The sequence below is a fragment of the Acartia tonsa genome, chromosome 5 (assembly GCF_053477335.1).
Source record: "Acartia tonsa isolate MP-2025a chromosome 5, ASM5347733v1, whole genome shotgun sequence".
In the NCBI taxonomy this organism is placed as follows: Eukaryota; Metazoa; Arthropoda; class Copepoda; order Calanoida; family Acartiidae; genus Acartia; species Acartia tonsa.
In genome coordinates, this window is record NC_137264.1 from 22,203,362 (window position 1) to 22,223,345 (window position 19,984).

Sequence of the window (19,984 nt, forward strand, 5' to 3'; positions counted from 1 at the left end):
TCCTCTTTGTCACGATGCTTCAGACAAGAAAAGCAGGAACAGTTTAATTATTACAAGTTTCGTGATTTTTCTTATCAAATATATTTTCAACATTTATCATTATCAAAACTATATATGTATGTAGAATATATTTTTAAAAGCGAAGCTTTTCTATAATTAGGGTCGGTCCGTCCGTCCGTGCGTCCGTCCGTAACGGATAGCTTTTTTCGCTAATTTAGGCATGTTAGAATTGTCCTATTGATTTCAAACTTTGCATGGTGATTCCTGTAGTAGTTAGGTACGATTTAGAAAGCGTAGCAACTCTATAATCATTACCAAAATGTCCGAACGTCCATTTTAAACATGTTGATTTTTTACTTTTTTAACAACAAATTTTTATGTGATCTAATAATCCGATTGATCTGATTTTTGGTATACTGATTCTTGGGACAACAAAGTACAATATTATAATCGAAGCAACTCTATAATCAAGCCCTAAAAATGTAAGTATGTCCATAAACATTATTCTGTATCAAGCAGTTTCAACAATTTTACTTACAATTTTGCTTTGACATTTATACATTTATATTCTGATTATTCAGTTCTGACACTATACAAGTGTTAGTGTCCGTTTGTCCTACCGTTTCAGTGCTTCGCTTTTATGGATGTTGTCATCCTTATTTTTTACAGAAATTACATCAATCAAAAACTAAAATTTATTCAGTCTCCTTTAAAAATTGGCTTTCTTTTTTCTTGAAGTGCCACTACGCCCTCCTAGAAAAAAAAATTTATTATGTAGTTGGACAAAATGTCTGCTGATTTTTTGGTTCTTTCCCTCAAAGTACCTAGGGAGCAATGATACCTATGAACACCTCTCATCCTTCTTTTTTTCTGAAATAAAGAGGGAAATGAACACTCCACTTTAAAAATTTAGGGAGGGAGGGGGGGGGGTCATTGCTCTTGGGTGGCTGGAGTGGATGTTCTATAAACCAAAATAGTTAGGGAACTTCTCTGTCCTACTAGAAACTTCACTCTAAAGGAGAAACTATTAGCGAGATTCTTCGCTAAACACACACACACACATAGACTATTAGAAATCCTGATACTTTTATTAAAGATTAAAACCTTCAAATCATTTGTGGGATAGCATTCTGCCTGCGCTTCAGCTTCTCTTCTAAATATGAAAACAAGGATAACAAAATCCATAAGTACAAGTTTAAACTAATTTAGTGAAATATCCTGATTGATCAGAAACTAAAATTTTTGAAGATAAGAATTGAAACCTTCAGCAGTTTGTATATAATAATAATTGAAGTTATGAGAGAGATGGGATTTTAAAAAATGAATGCCCCGTTTTTTCAGTTTGCGAAATTTAAACAGAGTATACATCTATTTATTTAATTATTTCGCTTTTGTTGGTACGGACCTTCATAGAAGACAAACAAATTATCTTCAATCCATTTTTGCTACATATTTATTAATGCATCTTTTTAGAGCTGTATTAGACATTATACAATGGCTAAAATAATAATTTTAAAATTTTGAATTCTTAAATTGTATACTCTGTTGAAATCCTATCGTCTTCGTTCAATCAATCAATGTCGAAAAAATGTCGAAAAAACGCGGCATTAATCTTTCAAAAACCCATCTCAGGTCTAATTTCCTATATACTGAGAAATGGGCAAAAACACACATACATATCCTATTCATAAAGTAGCAAAGCTGCGCTGCGGATAAGATTAAAAATAAAATACCTCAATGATTCCTCAAGGTTGATATTTTGTTTGTCCCTCAAGGTTTTTAATAAAGTACTAACAGATACTGGTGCTGATAGACAGATATCTCTAAATATAAATTATATTACATGGTTTTTAATAAAGTACTAACAGATACTGGTGCTGATAGACATATATCTCTAAATATAATAAGATAATTATATTACATGGTTTTTAATAAAGTACTAACAGATACTGGTGCTGATAGACAGATATCTCTAAATATAATAAGATAATTATATTACATGATTTTTAATAGAGTACTAACAGATACTGGTGCTGATAGAAATATATCTCTAAATATAATAAGATAATTATATTACATGGTTTTTAATAGAGTACTAACAGATACTGGTGCTGATAGACAGATATCTCTAAATATAATAAGATAATTATATTACATGGTTTTTAATAGAGTACTAACAGATACTGGTGCTGATAGACATATATCTCTAAATATAATAAGATAATTATATTACATGGTTTTTAATAGAGTACTAACAGATACTGGTGCTGATAGAAATATATCTCTAAATATAATAAGATAATTATATTACATGGTTTTTAATAGAGTACTAACAGATACTGGTGCTGATAGACAGATATCTCTAAATATAATAAGATAATTATATTACATGGTTTTTAATAGAGTACTAACAGATACTGGTGCTGATAGACATATATCTCTAAATATAATAAGATAATTATATTACAAGGTTTTTAATAGAATACTAACAGATACTGGTGCTGATAGACATATATCTCTAAATATAATAAGATAATTATATTACAAGGTTTTTAATAGAATACTAACAGATACTGGTGCTGATAGACATATATCTCTAAATATAATAAGATAATTATATTACAAGGTTTTTAATAGAATACTAACAGATACTGGTGCTGATAGACATATATCTCTAAATATAATAAGATAATTATATTACAAGGTTTTTAATAGAGTACCAACAGATACTGGTGCTGATAGACAGATATCTCTAAATATAATAAGATAATTATATTATAATGATTTTAAAAGCGAAGCTTTTCTATAATTAGGGTTGGTCGGTCCGTCCGTAACGGATAGCTTTTTTCGTTATTTTAGGCATGTTAGAATTATCCTACCGATTTCAAATCTTGCATGGTGATTCCTTTAGGTACGATTTAGAAATCGTAGCAAATCTATAATCAGTACCAAAATGTCCGTACGTTCATTTTAAACATGTTGAATTTTTAACTTTTTTAGCAACAAATTTTTATGTGATCTAATCATCCGATTGATCTGAATTTTGGTATATTGATTCCTGTGACAACAAAGTATAATGTTATAAGCGAAGCAACTCTATAATCAAGTCTTAAAAATTTAAGTATGTCCATAATTATTTTCCTGCATGTATAAAGCAGTTTTTCAACAAATTTACTTACAATTTTGCTTCGACTCTTATACATTTATATTCTAATTATTCAGTTCTGACAATATATAAGTGTTAATGTCCGTTTCAGTGCTTCGCTTTTATGGATGTTGTCATCCTTGTTTTATTAAATTTTCATTTTATCTTTATGTAAAAGCTCTAAAATCGTCTTATTTATTCTTGTATGATGTAGTTAAACGTTAACTTTATTATAGAGAAATAGTTTTATGGGATACCCATTTCAGGATTATTCAGGATTGTTTGATCACCTCGACATAATAAGCAAAAACAAGAGACTGATAAAAAAATAAACAAAAAATCTTATTGCAAACTTAATTATCAAGAATCTAGGTTGTAAGACCTAACCTGCTTTAAACCTAAAAAGATTCAGAAAGCATAAAATAAATATGCTGCTTTGCAAAAAAAAACTGGTCAAAAATATAAATATATATCATGAATTATTCTTAACACATTTCTGACTTTAGAATTTAAAACTTCAACAGTTCATTAAATATTTAAGTTACTTTCAACATATCTTTTCACACAGAAAATGGTCAAAATATTTTTGCTTTTTACATATTCAAATGAGAATTCAAAAGAAATATTTCTTATTTCTTTTAATGATATACATACAAAAATTATTGAGAGATTAAGGTGGTATGGTCTAAAAAGTATAAATGACAAAAAAGTCATTGTAAATAAACAAAGTCTAGTAATCATGTCATATTACCGCGGAAAAGTCCCTAGAGGATACTTGTCGATCCCCCTTCCCTATTTGAAATTTTTAGTTTCTGTTAGTGTTAACCTTCCCCAAAAGTATTATAAACCTTCATAGGTACTTTGAGAATCTTCATGTCATTGTCAGCTTTTGTTATGTTGAGTAAAGAAAATATAGAATACAAAAAATAAACCTTGCTATTTCTAAGCTTGTTTCAACAGCATTATCAGATGATTTAGACACTAGACCAAGTCTTACTGCTTCTGAAGAGTCTACCAGTCTGCCTGTAAATAACAGATCAGCTGCCACCTGAAAAATTGCCAAATAACTATGAGTTATCAACACCAGAAGGGTATATGATTATAATATAAAAAGATTTTTATCTAAGAAGCCATTCCTAAATATTTTATTTTAATGGGATCGTGCTATTTGTGGTAGGAAACGAGTTGCAGCAATTCCTAAATGTTTCATTCACCTGGGGTCTGGCTATTTGTGGTAGAAAATAAAATGCAGCCATTCCTAAATATCCTAATAATTTGAGTTCCTACTATTTGTGGGAGGAAATGAGTTGCAGCCATTGCATTCTAAACACTTAATCACCTGAGGAACTGCTATTTGCAAGTTGTAGACATTCCTAAACATCCTAATCATCTTAATCATCTGGGGTCTTGCTATTTGTGGTAGGAAATGAGTTGCAGCCATTCATAATTATCCTAATCACCTGAGTTCCTATTATTTGAATAATTGCAGCCATTCCTGAATATTCTATTTACATGAGGTTTTGCTATATAAAGTTCCTAATATTTGAAGTAGGAAATGAGTTGTAGCCAACCTAAATATTCTACTTACCTGGAGTCTTGCAATTTGTGGTAGAAAACTAGTTGTAGCCATTCCTAAATATTCTAATCACCTAAGGTCCTGCTATTTGTGGTAGGAAATGAGTTGTAGCCATTCCTAAATATCCAAACCACTTGAGTTCCTACTATTTGAATAGGAAATGAGTTGCAGCTATTCCTGAATATTCTATTTACATGGGGTTTTGCTATTTTTAAATATCCTAATAATTTAAGTTCCTGCCATTTGTCACAGGGGATGAGCCATTCCTAAATATCCTTATCACCTGAGTTCCTAATAAATATTTTAAGTAGGAAATGAGTTGTAGCCAACCTAAATAACCTAATGTACTTCAATTTGTGGTAGGAAACGAGTTGCAGCCATTCCTAAATATTCTACTTACCTGGAGTCCTGCTATTTGTGGTAGGAAATGAGTTGAAGCCATTACTAATTATCCTAAACACCTGAGGTCCTGCTATTTGTGGTAGGAAATGAGTTGAAGCCATTACTAATTATCCTAAACACCTGAGGTCCTGCTATTTGTGGTAGAAAATGAGTTGCGGCCATTCCAGGATGAAGACCAAGCTGAAAAAAAATTAAATTGAGATTGTTTGGCAAATTATAGTTTGTAATATTTCAATCTTGAGAAAGATTAAATAAATTAAAGCTCTATAAATCAAGCCTCTATTGGACTGCAAAAAAATGGCAAAATTGAAAAGAATATCAAACCTTTAATGAGCAATATATTTTAAATATTAATATGTTACAAAAATTTAAGCTTTAAATATAAAGAATAATCACAAAATTAAAGTAATTCTGAGGGATAGCAGTCATCTATGTTGACATTAAGTTATGAAAAATAACACTTGTAGAGATGTTAAAAATCAGGTAAGGTAACAAGTGAAATAAATCTTTTTTAAAATTAATTATATTATTGGTATAAGCTGGTTAAAAACCATGTACAGTTGTACATTCATCTCAAACCAACAATTTTGTACAGGGCACCTAGTAAAGACAAAGTTGTAGATAGTGAGAAAATAATTCACCTTAGTAAAAGTAAGTCCCATTTTAGCTTTGGTATGAGCCACTCTTATATCTGTTCCTCCTAAAGCCAAACAGAAGCCAGCACCTATAAAAACCTCATCATAATGTAATATATAGATAAAGTAGAAAAGAAGAAAGAAAATGAGAGGAAGATGAATATTTCTCTTTAAAGTAGAAAGTTTTTATCACCCCTTAATTACTTACCTTTCAACTAGAAATGCATATGCTTGCTTTTAAACTCATTCCTTTCCTTTTTTGTATTTTTTTTTGTAATTCATAATTTTCGCTAAAAATACGACCAAATTCATCGTATTTTTTAAACATTGCACATACGGTAATAGGTTTCAAAATTATTCTGTCAATGTAGTGATCATATGGTAAAATTTGTAATTTAATTGGCGTCGAAGCTCAGGAGTAACGCACTGAGTTACGGTGATGAGAGTTCGAGTTCTAGTCCCCATGTGGCAACTCGAATTTCTCAGTTGAATACATTCACGCAACTTCCCCTGGTTGTGTAAGAAGGGGATTATTGAGTAAGTTTGGATACTTAATAGTCAAGTACATAATATCAGTACTACCCTTTTCCCAAGCTCCTCTGCGGAGAGCGAATTCATTACGATAACTTAATTTGGGACACCTGCCATACTCGGCGAGGGTGAGGTAATAATGAGTAGCTCTCATGAGATAGCGGGTCAAGTCATAATGTGCTTGAACGTGGAGCTTGATAGCCCTAGTGGTTAAACAAAAGTGTCTCAGCCTACTCCATGACTACTTAGGTCCAAACCCTAAGAGACTATGGCTAATCAATCAATCAATCAAGCCTTATTCGTCCACTAGAGGAGAAAAAAACTTTCAAGTTTTGTCATGTGATCACACATTACCAAAATATTTGGAAACCCATACCAGCTTGACCAATATTACGAATACTATGTATACTATAGAAAACTATTATTGTCAACTAGGAAAGTCAAAGATATATACAGTATAAAAATATGCTTTACCTATTGCAGGACCATTAATGGCACCAATTACTGGAACAGGCAAGTCTCTCATCACCAGAAATCTAAAATATATTCATTTGAATCAAATATATCATTTTTTATTAAAAAAAAAATTGTCAAGAATTCAAGCTTTGGCCGGGGCGAGAGATGTGGATGAGTTTTAGTTCTACTTGTGTAAAATAATATCCTATCGTTTATTGTTTAGTTCCTGCTTTGTTACATAAGTAAATTACAGTCCCTGTTTTTTCAACCTTTATAAACTATAAAGATACTGTACTCTTTAATATATAATAGGTTCATTTATGATGTCAGAGAGAGAGGGGACAATAGTTTGTTTATTAAACAAGTCCCCAAAGTTTTATAATAACATTTTCTTTTCCATTGGCTTAACAACTTTGCTTGGTTTACTTAGTTGAGTGTTCAAAATTTTCAACCACCAAATTTAATCTACAGAAAGAGTAATTTTGTGTATCATCATTTGGGATGTACATCAATTTATCAGCCATTGTCTTATCCCTTTTATGATGTAATTAACAAGAATTTATAATTGTATCTAATGTCTTATTTCATGTTAAATTATTCAATTTGATGATAATAACGTTTTGACCTAGGAGTCGAGAAAAAAAGGGCAGTTCAAGCTCCACGGTTAAATGCTGATATTGCTTATTAAGAATATGAGAATTATTACAGAATATTAGAGTACTATGAGTTTAAAACACTAAATGGTTGAATAACTCGAGCTCAACTATAGACATTTATTTCCTATACAGATCTGACATAGATCTTGATGCTATAAAGCAAGCCGTTTTGTAAATGTTTCCAATTAAAAGTTTCTATGTTGTAAAAGTTGTCGCAAATATAAGTATTAAATGACAAGTGTACCAGATTAATTCTACATTATAAATAACACTCTCCAATGAATGTTAAGCTGGATATTAGACCTTTTCATGAAAATAAACTTTTTCGAATTTCAGTCTTCTGCTAACCTAAAAAGTTACTTTAGGAGCCTAGAAATACATGTACAAAATTTCAGCTCTCTATCTCTACTGGCGACCTAGCGCCAGGCATGTAAAATATCAACAGATAACGGTAGCACGGCGGTTTTAACAATATCTCGGCAATGTGCAGGTTTTAAGCTCTTCTGCATATTTCAATTTAAACACATAATGACAAAGGTATATTATCCCAAAAATCTTTTGTCCAAGTCTACTCTACACCTAGCGCCAGTCAGTTTTCTAAAATCATGCATTTTATACCTGTGAAAAATGAAATCGCCAGCGCTAGGTGTAGAGTAGACTTTGACAAAAGATTTTTGGGATATTATATCTTTGGCCTTATGTGTTTAATTTGAAATATGCAGAAAACCTAAATTCATCTTCCAAGCCATTCTCTAAGCATTTTATATTTTTTTTATTAAATAACGGGATTTCAAAACTGCCCTTTGAAAAGGCCTAAAAATATTTTTTTTTGTCACTTTTTTCACTGCTTATAATTACAACTTATTAAGATATTATGCTCAGTTAAAAAAAATCGGCGCCTCTAGCACCAAAACCGGCAAAAACTGGCAGTTAAACTTCTGTGCCCCTGCTTGCCCCCCTCTTCGGCCAACAGTAGTTATCTCAAGAAGTAGAAGAGATATCAACACACAGAAAGAAAACTTTTTTAACATAACCGAACAGATTGTAATGTAATGTTTACAGATTTCATTTTGGGACTTTCCTTCTAGGGGCTTGCGGAGCAAAAGACCCCCCAAAACACTAAAAATATGAGTTCTGAGCTTATTTTTAAAGATATCAACCTGATTTTTTTTGTAAACTTTGTTAACATAACCAACCTCAGTAACATTTACAGATTTCATTTTGGGACTTTCCTTCTAGGGGCTTGTTTGCCAAAAGACCCCCAAAACTAAAAATATGAGTTCTGGACTTATTTTATAGATATCAACCTGATTTTTTTGGTAAACTTTGTTAACATAACTAAACTCAGTAACATTTATAGATTTCATTTTGGGACTTTCCTTCTAGGGGCTTGTTTGGCAAAAAAAAAACTAAAAATATGAGTTCTGGACTTATTTTAAAGATATCAACCTAATTTTTTTTGAGAAAACCTTTCCACATAACCAAACTCAGCAACCTATACAGATTTCATTTTGGGACTTTACTTCCAGGGGCTAGTGGAGCAAAAGACACCCAAAACACAAAAATATGAGTTCTGAGCTTATTTTTAAAGATATCAACCTGATTTTTTAAAAAGAAAACTTTTTAAATACAACTGAACTAAGTAACCATTACACATTTCATTTTGGGACTTTCCTTTGAAGGGCTTGGGGAGGAAAAGACCCTCCTAAACATAAAAATATGAGTTCTGAGCTTATATTTAAAAATATCAACCTGATTTTTTTAAAGAAAACTTTTTTAACATAACCAAACTCAGTAATGTTTACAGATTTCAACAAAACACTAAAATATGGGGGGTCTTTTACTCCACAACAATCTTTACTGAGTTCGGTTATGTTAAAAAAGTTTTCTTTAATAAAATCAGGTTGATATTTTTAAATATAAGCTTAGAACTCATATTTTTTGTGTTTTTGGGGTCTTTAGCTCCACTAGCCCCCAGAAGAAAAGTCCCAAAATGAAATCTGTAAAGGTTACTAAGTTCTGGTATGTGAAAAAAGTTTTCTCAAAAAAAATTAGGTTGATATCTTTAAAAATAAGTCCAGAACTCATATTTTTAGTTTTGGGGATATTTTGCCCAACCAGCCCCTTTGAAGGAAAGTCCAAAAATGAAATCTGTAAACATTACTGAGTTTGGTTATGTTAAAAAAATTTTCTTTAAAAAAATCAGGTTGATATCTTTTAATATCAGCTCAGAACTCATATTTTTTGTGTTTGGGGGGTCTTTTGCTCCACAAGCCCCTGAAAGGAAAGTCCCAAAATGAAATGTTTAAATATTACTGAGTTTAGTTTTATTTAAAAAGTTTTCTATTAAAAAAATCAGGTTGATATCTTTAAAAATAAGCTCAGAACTCATATTTTTGTGTTTTGGGTGTCTTTTGCTCCACTAGCCCCTGGAGGGAAAGTCCCAAAATGAAATCTGTATAGGTTGCTGAGTTTGGTTATGTGGAAAGGTTTTCTCAAAAAAAATTAGGTTGATATCTTTAAAAGTTTTCTTTAATAAAATCAGGTTGATATTTTTAAATATAAGCTTAGAACTCATATTTTTTGTGTTTTTGGGGTCTTTAGCTCCACTAGCCCCCAGAAGAAAAGTCCCAAAATGAAATCTATAAATGTTACTGAGTTTGGTTATGTTAACAAAGTTTACAAAAAAAATCAGGTTGATATCTTTAAAATAAGTCCAGAACTCATATTTTTAGTTTTGGGGGTCTTTTGCCAAACAAGCACCTAGAAGGAAAGTCCCAAAATAAAATCTATAAATGTTACTGAGTTTGGTTATGTTAAAAAAGTTTTCAAAAAAAATCAGGTTGATATCTTTAAAAATAAGCTCAGAACTCATATTTTTAGTGTTTTGGGGGGTCTTTTGCTCCACAAGCCCCTAGAAGGAAAGTCCCAAAAAGAAATCTGTAAACATTACATTACAATCTGTTCGGTTATGTTAAAAAAGTTTTCTTTCTGTGTGTTGATATCTCTTTTACTTCTTGAGATAACTACTGTTAGCCGAAGAGGGGGGCAAGCAGGGGCACAGAAGTTTAACTGTTTTTTGGTGCTGGAGGCGCCGATTTTTTTTTAACTGAGCATAATATCTTAATAAGTTGTAATTATAAGCAGTGAAAAAAGTGACAAAAAAAAATATTTTTTAGGCCTTTTCAAAGGGCAGTTTTGAAATCCCGTTATTTAATAAAAAAAATATAAAATACTTAGAGAATGGCTTGGAAGATGAATTAAGGTGTTCTGCATATTTCAAATTAAACACATAAGGCCAAAGATATAATATCCCAAAAATCTTTTGTCAAAGTCTACTCTACACCTAGCGCTGGCGATTTCATTTTTCACAGGTATAAAATGCATGATTTTAGAAAACTGACTGGCGCTAGGTGTAGAGTAGACTTGGACAAAAGATTTTTGGGATAATATACCTTTGTCATTATGTGTTTAAATTGAAATATGCAGAAGAGCTTAAAACCTGCACATTGCTGAGATATTGTTAAAACCGCCGTGCTACCGTTATCTGTTGATATTTTACATGCCTGGCGCTAGGTCGCCAGTAAAGATGGAGAGCTGAAATTTTGTACATGTATTTCTAGGCTCCTAAAGTAACTTTTTAGGTAAGCAGAAGACTGAAATTCTAAAAAGTGTATTTTCATGAAAAGGTCTACTGGATATATTTATTTTACCTTACTTTCTAGTCATAGTTCAATCTCTGGATGGACAATTTAATAAATTGACCTTTTATTTTAAAAAACTTAAATTATTTTTTTTGTTTATTTTTGTTTCAGTAAAGGTGTGAATTTATAGGGAATAAGCGAGGAGTCTTTTTTCTTGTACCTGCGGTATCCCTAATGCTAAGGGGCTACCTTGTACCCAATATAACCTAACCTAACCTGACCTAAAGTAATAAACGAAACAATAATCTACCACCACCCTTAATTTATATATATTTCAAAAATAAAAAGAGGTTTCTATGTTCAACGGGGTGCTTTGAGGGAAAACACCAAAGAATGCAACACAATGCAGATAATCAATTTAGTTTTTTTTTAAACTTTCTAAAAACTCTTCAAACTTCCTCTATACCCTTTAGCTATCAAGAAAAGTAAAAAAAGGGTTAGAAAATAAAAAAAAAACATTTGACTCAAAATAGATACAATTTATGAATAAGTTCCTTTCAATCAAATAATGAACAAGACACAATTCCCTCATTGCCATGTTTTTCAAAAAAAATATAGGTAGTAGCAATGGTCAGCTGTAATGATAAGGGGCTTCCATTATACTAACCTAACCCGAAAAAAAATTCTCTTATGATACCTAAAAGAAGTATTCAAAATTCATAACTGGAGAAGTACAATTTTAAATTGTACAAAAAAAGAACAAAATTCATTAATTTCAGCCGTCCCCCATATAAATTAGCAGGTTTTACTATTACTAGGTTTTTAGTAAATAATTCATTTAGCTTTTGGCTGTAAAAGATATATCATTTTTTTATGAGAAAATGTTTTTAGTGCATTTTTAAAAGCAAAGCTGTTCTATAATTCTTATTAGCAAACTATCCTTATAATCCAGTCCTAAAATAGTATCCTGTATTTAAGCAGTTTTGCAACAAATTTCTTCGAATTTTGTTTAGACTTATTCATTTATATTCTGCTTATTTAGTGCTGAAATTTTCAAGTGTTAATGTGTGTTTGTCCTACCGTTTAAGAGCTTCGCTTCTACGGATATTATCATTCTTCTTTTTATTAATACTTAGTTTTTCACCAGGTCCATACAAAAATATACCTTTCCTTTAAGATTAATGTTAGGAAGGGTTAACAGTAGATAATCTTAAATGATTTGTAGGAACCAGTGTTGCGGAGCCGGAGCCGGGAGCCGTGGAGCCGCCATATTTTACTGAAGCCGGAGCCATAATTTTCGTTAAAAAACGGCTCCGGCTCCGGACTAGATAAATAAAGAGATTTTTTTTATAAATTGTAATTTTGTAACTCTGTTTTGTCATGTGCAAATGCCCTTTTTAAGTTTTTCAAGTCCATTTTTATCAAAAATTGAACTTTTAAAACTTTTAAAAGTCGAAAATAAAAAATATTTTTTTATGGGTAAAAAAATATATCGAGTTTTTCTTGATTTTAGGTCGGAGCTTGAGCTGGAGCCGCACCAAATTCAAACGGCTCCGCAACGCTGAAACAATTACTTTTATATTATTTTATTTTAAATTATTGGATAAATAATAAAAAAGATCAAAATCAAGCATCCCTAAAAAAATATAATCTCATTAGTACAGCTGTTAATGAAACCTTTTAAGGGAGCGCAGTAAGAAAATAACAATATAATTTAAAATCTTTTATCTTTATTCTACTTTTTAAATTTTAAGGAAAGCTTCCTTTCCGTGTCTTCTTTCATTCAATTAGCATATGTTATACTCGACCCCCAACCCCTGCACCCCCATCCTTTTCTTTTTTGAAAATTATCGAATGCCTCTTTAATTCTATAAACTCAAAACTTTTCCCTTCTGTTGCACTGAGCCCATTTTTAGTGTTTATATAATATATTTAATATACAGGATCTTGAAAATGCAAAAAAAATCCACGTAAAAAGTAAATTGATTTGATTGTGATATAATCTTTCTTTTTATTAGCTATACAGGGAAAGGAAAATTGAAACAAATTTGATATTCATTTCAGTTATTTTGTTCATTTCCCCTTAATGGTATATTTTATATTTTCTAAAGGGGGGTAGAAGTGTAGATTGATTTTTTGTATGCATGTTAGGATTCAGTTTCCATTTTAAGCTATATTATTTAATGACATTCTAATGATTTTTGAGCTGTTGTATAAAAACTCTTCCAAAAATGTATAGCAATAATATTCTTCGAGGGCATTTTTTCCGGTAATAGGGAAGCAAGAACAAGCTAATAAAAGAACAGTAACTCTTAAAATAAAGATTTTTTAAATCACATGTTATAGTCATTGCACTAATACACATTCTAAAAGAGCTGTTATACTAATGCAAATCTGAACCCAAAAAATGGAAAATGCTAAAGAATTTTAAAACACTGTGGATTATTTTATATTCTTAATTTTTCTGTATGGCTTCAAAACCGAATATTATCCACTGGATTAGAATCGAAAATCAGCCATACTAAAAAATTATGCATAGCTCCTCAAAGTTAACAAAAATGGTTTTAATCTTATAATTTTTTATTTTCCTATCCGCGGAAAGTTGTCTATAATACAAAGCGATAAATATAAATTCTAATTTTTTACGGCTCATATACGAGTATAAATTGTAATAAAGAACGTCTATCTACTGTAATGTAAGAACACTTATAAAACAAATTTTGTCTAAAGTTGCAATATCTATATCTAGGTTATCTTTCATAGTTATCATTCAAAGTAACAAAGTTCTAGAATTTAAACAGCAAAGCCTAAAAACAAGGAGGTATGACACATCTTTTGACTTATTAGATACTGCGGCTGCGCCAATAAAATCTAAGTCAGAAAAAGAGCATAAAACCATCTTAAAATTTGAATAGTGAAAAACAACGTAATACCATCACAGGACCATTACGATGCTCCCCTAAAATTTTTAACACAATCGGATCAGTAACTACCGAAATCTTCAGCTGCAGACAAAAAACCTTACTCAGTTATAAAATAAGATATTAGATCTTCAAGTGATTTTTAACTTATTTTTTCAGCCAATACTTATGACCTGACCTAACTTGCCATAAAATTATAATAGCTAGACTCTTAAAAAGACACTGATAGCATAAACCTTCCTCAAACAAAAATATAAAATTTCAAACAAAAACGTTTTTTTACAAAAATGAAAAAACACTCTAAACTACTAATAGATCCTTTTAACACTAAGTAGTTTTCTATCTTTTCTTTCCTTCAAAAACAATATTCCTTCTTTTTAAAAAGTTTACTATACTAAAAAGGATGACAATATCTATAGGTAGCGAAGCAAAAAGGATCACGGATAGGTAAACGGACAAAGTGAGTTATATAGCAGATGGTCATTGGTCATACAAAAACTAATAATAAAGAAGGATATGGTTTTTTAAAGCATGACCGAAAAACCGATAAAACAAGTAGGTTTATTGGATCATGATCTGTGGAATCTTCCCAAACCAGCCGTAGTGACTCTGACTGACACACTGATGTATGGACGAACAGACAGACAGAGTAAACTATAACCAGACAAAGATAACTAAAGAGTAGCTTTGCTACTTTAAAAAAAAATAGCCAAGCAGATGGACTGAATAGTGTTTAAAAAATTAGCCAAGCAAAAAGGACGAAATAGTGTTCCAAAAAGTAAATGGTCACATTGGTCATCAAAATCTTTAAAAGAGATTGGAAACATCTATAGATAATATTACAAATGGACATAGAATATACGTGAATGTTATGTCTTTAATTTAGGTTGCTAAACATAGACATAACTTATTAGTCTTATTCATCCAATTGTAGGGGAGGTTATGGGGTAAAGGGAGTGGATGGTGGGAATAGTTACTTTAGTTAACTACAATTTCACTTCTTTAGAGAACATGATATTCTGGTTTAAGATCCAAGAAATGATATATAATATTACCTTTTATAAAATTTCATCATGATATCAATATTATTCTGTGGAGTATCTCGATGCCTTTGTAATAGCCAGTCTAAATCACCACCTAAATGATTCAATAAGTATACATTTTTTTCTGTCTATACATACATTTATTAATTTTTAAACAGTTTTCATCAATATGGTTCCTCATCTGTCTAATATGGAAGTTATATATCTATCATCCACCTATTAATACACAAATATTCTTCTTTTTAAAATCTCTATCTAATTTTCAATTATCCACACATTATCCTCACAAAAATAAAATTACATTAAAGTCGGAGGTTTCTTTCAAAGTGCCTCTTATTGTTTTTAAATTATTCAAAAAAAAATCATGAGGGTAGAGATTTTAGTGCTCTTTAGGCACTTTGAGGAGAAACTTTTAGGTCTATCTATATATCCAAAAATATCTATCCATCCATTAATTCATTACCTGCGCTGAAGGCTTTGCCAGCACCTGTTAAAATTGCTGCCCTAGAATACAAGAATAGTTGTTTATCGCATCGTATTACAAATAGTTTTCCGCGGATATAAAAACATACAATAACAAGACCAAAACCCGTTTTGTTAGCCCCGAGATGTCGAAGGCACTGGCTAACAAAAATAGCTTTAATACTATAACTGTACATTTCTATATTTGTAGAAAACTGGATATAATGCGATACGATACACGATTTTTCAGAATGGCTTGGAACCAGTTCTAATCCAGCGGATATTAATCGATTTCGAAGCCATACTGGAAAATATAATTGGAACGCGCAAAATCTGTACAATCTCTTGTGGATCTTCTAGACTTCTATAATTTAAAATGTGAAGATTAGATTAAACCAATAGAGGGTGAAGAAGGGGTTAAGTAAGTGTAATTCCCCACCCCGAAAACCCTGTGCAGACTATCAATTGTGTCTTTGAAAATCAACCAAAAGCGTTGGGAACAACAGCCAAGTCGCTACAAAAGAGCCGAAAACAATTTGCTAGCAGACAAAAAAGTTTCCAACAGGATAGAGGTATATATCTGTTTGTACATCTATATATTTATAGATTTATTATTTGGAGAGATTTGGTTAGATTTTGATTTGTGAAGCAGCCATATATAATATATATATATTGAAATGTGAAATTGATTTACATGAAATTGAACAAAGGAGTAAATGTTATTACTCAATGCTGTATAGAATATTAGGGCCAGTACAATTCTTTATATTACAATTCGGTTTTAGAAGCTACGCTTCTAGAGGATCTAAAGGTGGGGAAAGGGCGAGTCCCCATTTTTAACCTTTGATATAAAAAGAAAAATAAAAATAAAAATTGGGGTTAATTTTTTTTATGGACGATTCCCCCCAAAATAGTTACAAACCATCCATGGATCTTTCAGAAGCTTCATTGTAAAAGAGAACCATATCGGTTTAGAGGTTAGTGAGATCCTTCGCTTAAGACAAAAACAAAACTTCTTTGGCTAGGATACAACATATCCCTGTTTAAAATTCACAGGATGTCTATCTGCCTGTCCCCTCCCAAACCTCCCTACCAAGAAAATGACCCCTTGCTAAATTTTCTCTAAGGCACATTTAAAGTGCTCCAAGAGGGACGTAGCCGCCAGCAATAGAAATTCTAAGGGAAAGAACCATCCAAAAATGTCTAACATTATTAATTAGGATGTATTTTGGGTATCTAGTCCCTTTCGTAACATTGCACCTTATAGGGCGATTCTTCGTATTTTTCCACAGTAGCTTATCCCTATTTCTAGCCCCTGCGGGGGGCTCTAACCCTGCGGAGCCAATTACCTAACCCTGTGGGGCAATCACATAACCCAATATTACCTAACCTAACCTAAAATAACCTATAAAAAGCCTTTTTAAAAATACGACGAATCGCCCCTTATGGACTATTCCCTGTATTTTTAACAAAAAAATGAGGCTATGCTTTTCATGGAAGATTTCTTTTAATTTCAGAATGCTGTTTCTTATTTTAAGTTTAGGGGCGAAGCAACTAGTAAATAATTAGGACAAGGGCAACGCTATATTTCTGTAAGCATATTGTGTAATATAAAATATCAGTTGTTTAATACAAATACATAGTATGGTATAGTAATCAGGGATATTAAGGGATAAGACAATGTAGATAAATAAATTGATGAGCTCAAATTATGATAAGCAAACATACTCCTACTATAGAATAAAATTATTGGTAGAAAAGTTTTGACAATACTAGTTTAGAGCAACAAATCAATATTTAATAATGGTATCCTAAGTATTTAAGCCAACAAATGGAGGAAGGTGTTTCTAAAACTCTGGGTACCAGTATATTTGCACTAGGGTGGGTCGATTTTGGACATTTTTTTTCTGAGGCCAAAGCGGGGATCTGCACTCAATTTATATAGATATAATACACCTCTGGATGATTTAAAATTTATCCTAAGTCTTAAAACCGCTGACGACCAGACATTCAATTGTATAGCTATTTGTAAATGGGAGTCAAAAATTTATTGACTCAGAACTATGGCTTCATGGTGCTCCCTGGAAATGCCTTGAGGAGCTGAGTCAGGAACTTTTGTCCGTTTCAAAAAATCTCGTTCCTAGCCTGAGAAAATCTAAAAAACCTCTACAAATTGGACAATTCTCAATAAACCTTAAAAATTTTTGTTTTTTAGTGATTTCTAAGGCTAGGAACGAGATATTTTGAAACGGACAAAAGTTCCTGATTCAGCTCCTCAAGGCCTTTCCAGGGAGGACCATGAAGCCATAGTTCTGATTCAAAAAAAATTTTGAATGTCGTCTTTGCATACTAATAAGTAATGAATTATATTTTTAAGTGGTCGTGTTCTAAAACTCAATTTTTTAAAATTCTTTTTCGGTCAGAAATGTTTTTAAGGTTAATTTTATCTGTTGCATATCCCCGCTTTGTCTAATTCCGATATGAACCCACCCTAATTTGCACCAGTCTTCTCTCTCTTCCCCTTTATAGCTAATGTAGAAAATGAAATTGAAAATCGAATTACTTTGAAATGAACTGTGTATTTTAATACTTAAAGCATGCGTCAATGTAATATTTATACAAGGACAATACCTGTGACGTGCAAAATTAAGAGGGGTGTATACCGTATACAACCTCTATGGTTTTCACTCCCTACCCCCATTTAAACCTCTCCTAACAAGTGTCTAGTCTACACCCACTGCACTGGTACACCCATTAAAGTAGCCAAGGTGTTAATAAAGTCATATTTAATTTGATGGTGAGTAGACACCTAAGGAAGTATATCGGTCCCCCCGCCCACTTCCCACTTTGGCAAATTTTATGCACGCCATATTACTTATAAGCTTGTTTTAATATTTCTTTTATTATTAAAAATACCTCAAATTTTTATTTGATTTTAAACTGTTTACTTGTTCTGTTAATTCATCTCCCATCGGTTCTGTTAGGGCATTTAGTTTTCCTTAATAGAATATATATCTATTTTTCCCTTTTTTGATGGTCTTCTTGTATGTTAGTAAGAAGTTATGTAATCTAAAGTGTTTTCAAAAGAAACCAATCACTCACAATTTTAACTAATTTAGATATATAAAATCTTGGAGATAGTCCCCACTCCCCATAATGTTTTTAGTTTTTGATGGGACATGTAAAGAACTAAAAACTTCATGGGGTCTATCTCTAAGATTTAAAGTACTTAAGACAGTTTGTTATTTTTAGAAAATGACAAACTTGTCTTAATTTGTAATAAATTATCCATTTGCCAGGTAGGGAAAATTTCTCTGCAAGGGCTAAGTCTTGACCCGTAGCGCTCTGGAGAGGTGAGTAGATTCAAAATTCAATATTGTTTTCTTATTGTCATTGCTTGAGCATAAATTAAATACTTTTTTTATTAGCGCTATATTAGCACTGAACTACCACCCCGCCCCCCCCCCCCCACTATATTTTTGAAATAATTTGAACTTAAGGGGCGGGGTTAGTTTTTCGTTTGTTTGCTTATTTCTTTATGGTAGATTAGGTTAGATAATATTCGGTACTGGATAGCTCTGCTGGGTTAGGACACCACATGTATATATACGGCCCCCGAATCCAGCCAAAAGGTTTCGAGGCCATACTGGAAAAAATATTGTATACCTGGATTATTTAGCGTAATCACAGCTATTTTACCTTCTTCTAAAAATAAAACTATGTAAACAAAAACAGTATTGTGAGTAGAGAAACTACTCTTTAATTCACTTTGTCTGTCAGTCTGTAACGCTATCATCAAGCACGAATCTAATATATTCAAATACATTATTTACTTAATTTTGACATTAAAGTAAAAGAATAGAGGGGACATGGGTTTAATATCTAAATGTTCACAGGGCGGAGAACTTGTGCCGACTTTAAATTGAGTCTTTGAATATCAGCCAATAGTGTGGGAAGTATTAATACAGCAAAGTTGATACAAAAGAACAGAAAGCAATTTGCTAGCAGACGAAAAAGGTCCCCACCACTGGAACCAGGTTGTTGTTTGGGTTATGCATCTATACTTATAAGTTTATTATTTTGACTTTCTTACCTTCTAGTGTTGTTGTCACAAGATTTGAATATTTTCTTGCCTAAATGATTTTAAGTTAATTTCAGTATGCCATAATATCCACTGGAATAGAACCGGTTTTCAGCAATATTAAACAAATTTTATGGATAAATCTGGATTTCATGGCTTTTCAGCGAAAACTCTTAAATTCAAGTAATTGCCCATTTCCCCTTCCCTTACTCCCGGGCCAAAAGCTAACATGTTACCGTCAAAAAGACATTCTAATACATACATACATATGTAGTTAAAATAAAATAAAACAATAGACAATCAATTGATAAAACAAACTTTTGTTGGGAAATTTACCTGTAATTTATTGGCAGAACGTGAAAGTCCTGGGCAGGTTGACCGTAAGACTCGCATTCCTCGGAAAACTAACATTTTACAGAATTTAATTCTGAA

At 31.7% G+C, this 19,984-nt stretch overlaps 1 protein-coding gene across 1 annotated transcript; it reads right to left on the bottom strand.

The window, feature by feature from the left end:
• Nucleotides 1-65: 65 nt before the first annotated feature.
• LOC145319040 (3-hydroxybutyryl-CoA dehydratase-like protein, mitochondrial) lies at nt 66-19,984 on the bottom strand. The gene is made up of 13 exons (XM_080160865.1): nt 19,889-19,984; nt 19,565-19,604; nt 19,138-19,176; nt 18,388-18,469; nt 15,473-15,513; nt 15,022-15,103; nt 6,764-6,825; nt 5,765-5,847; nt 5,244-5,303; nt 4,078-4,193; nt 1,734-1,823; nt 1,105-1,153; nt 66-753 (listed from the first exon to the last, which is right to left on the bottom strand). The coding sequence occupies exons 1-13, from the start codon at nt 19,961-19,963 to the stop codon at nt 700-702; spliced, it is 873 nt and encodes a 290-aa protein (XP_080016991.1). The 5' UTR covers nt 19,964-19,984; the 3' UTR covers nt 66-699.

Bases quoted from the DNA above. Each gene is read 5' to 3' on its own strand.
- LOC145319040 (XM_080160865.1), bottom strand. From the start codon at position 19,963: ATGTTAGTTTTCCGAGGAATGCGAGTCTTACGGTCAACCTGCCCAGGA. The intron at 15,104-15,472 runs GTAATGAATTAA...TGAATCATTTAG, and splicing joins TGGCAAAGCCTTCAGCGCAG to GTGGTGATTTAGACTGGCTA. The intron at 754-1,104 runs GTTTTAATCTTT...TTTTTTTTCTAG, and splicing joins ATCCCACAAATGATTTGAAG to GAGGGCGTAGTGGCACTTCA.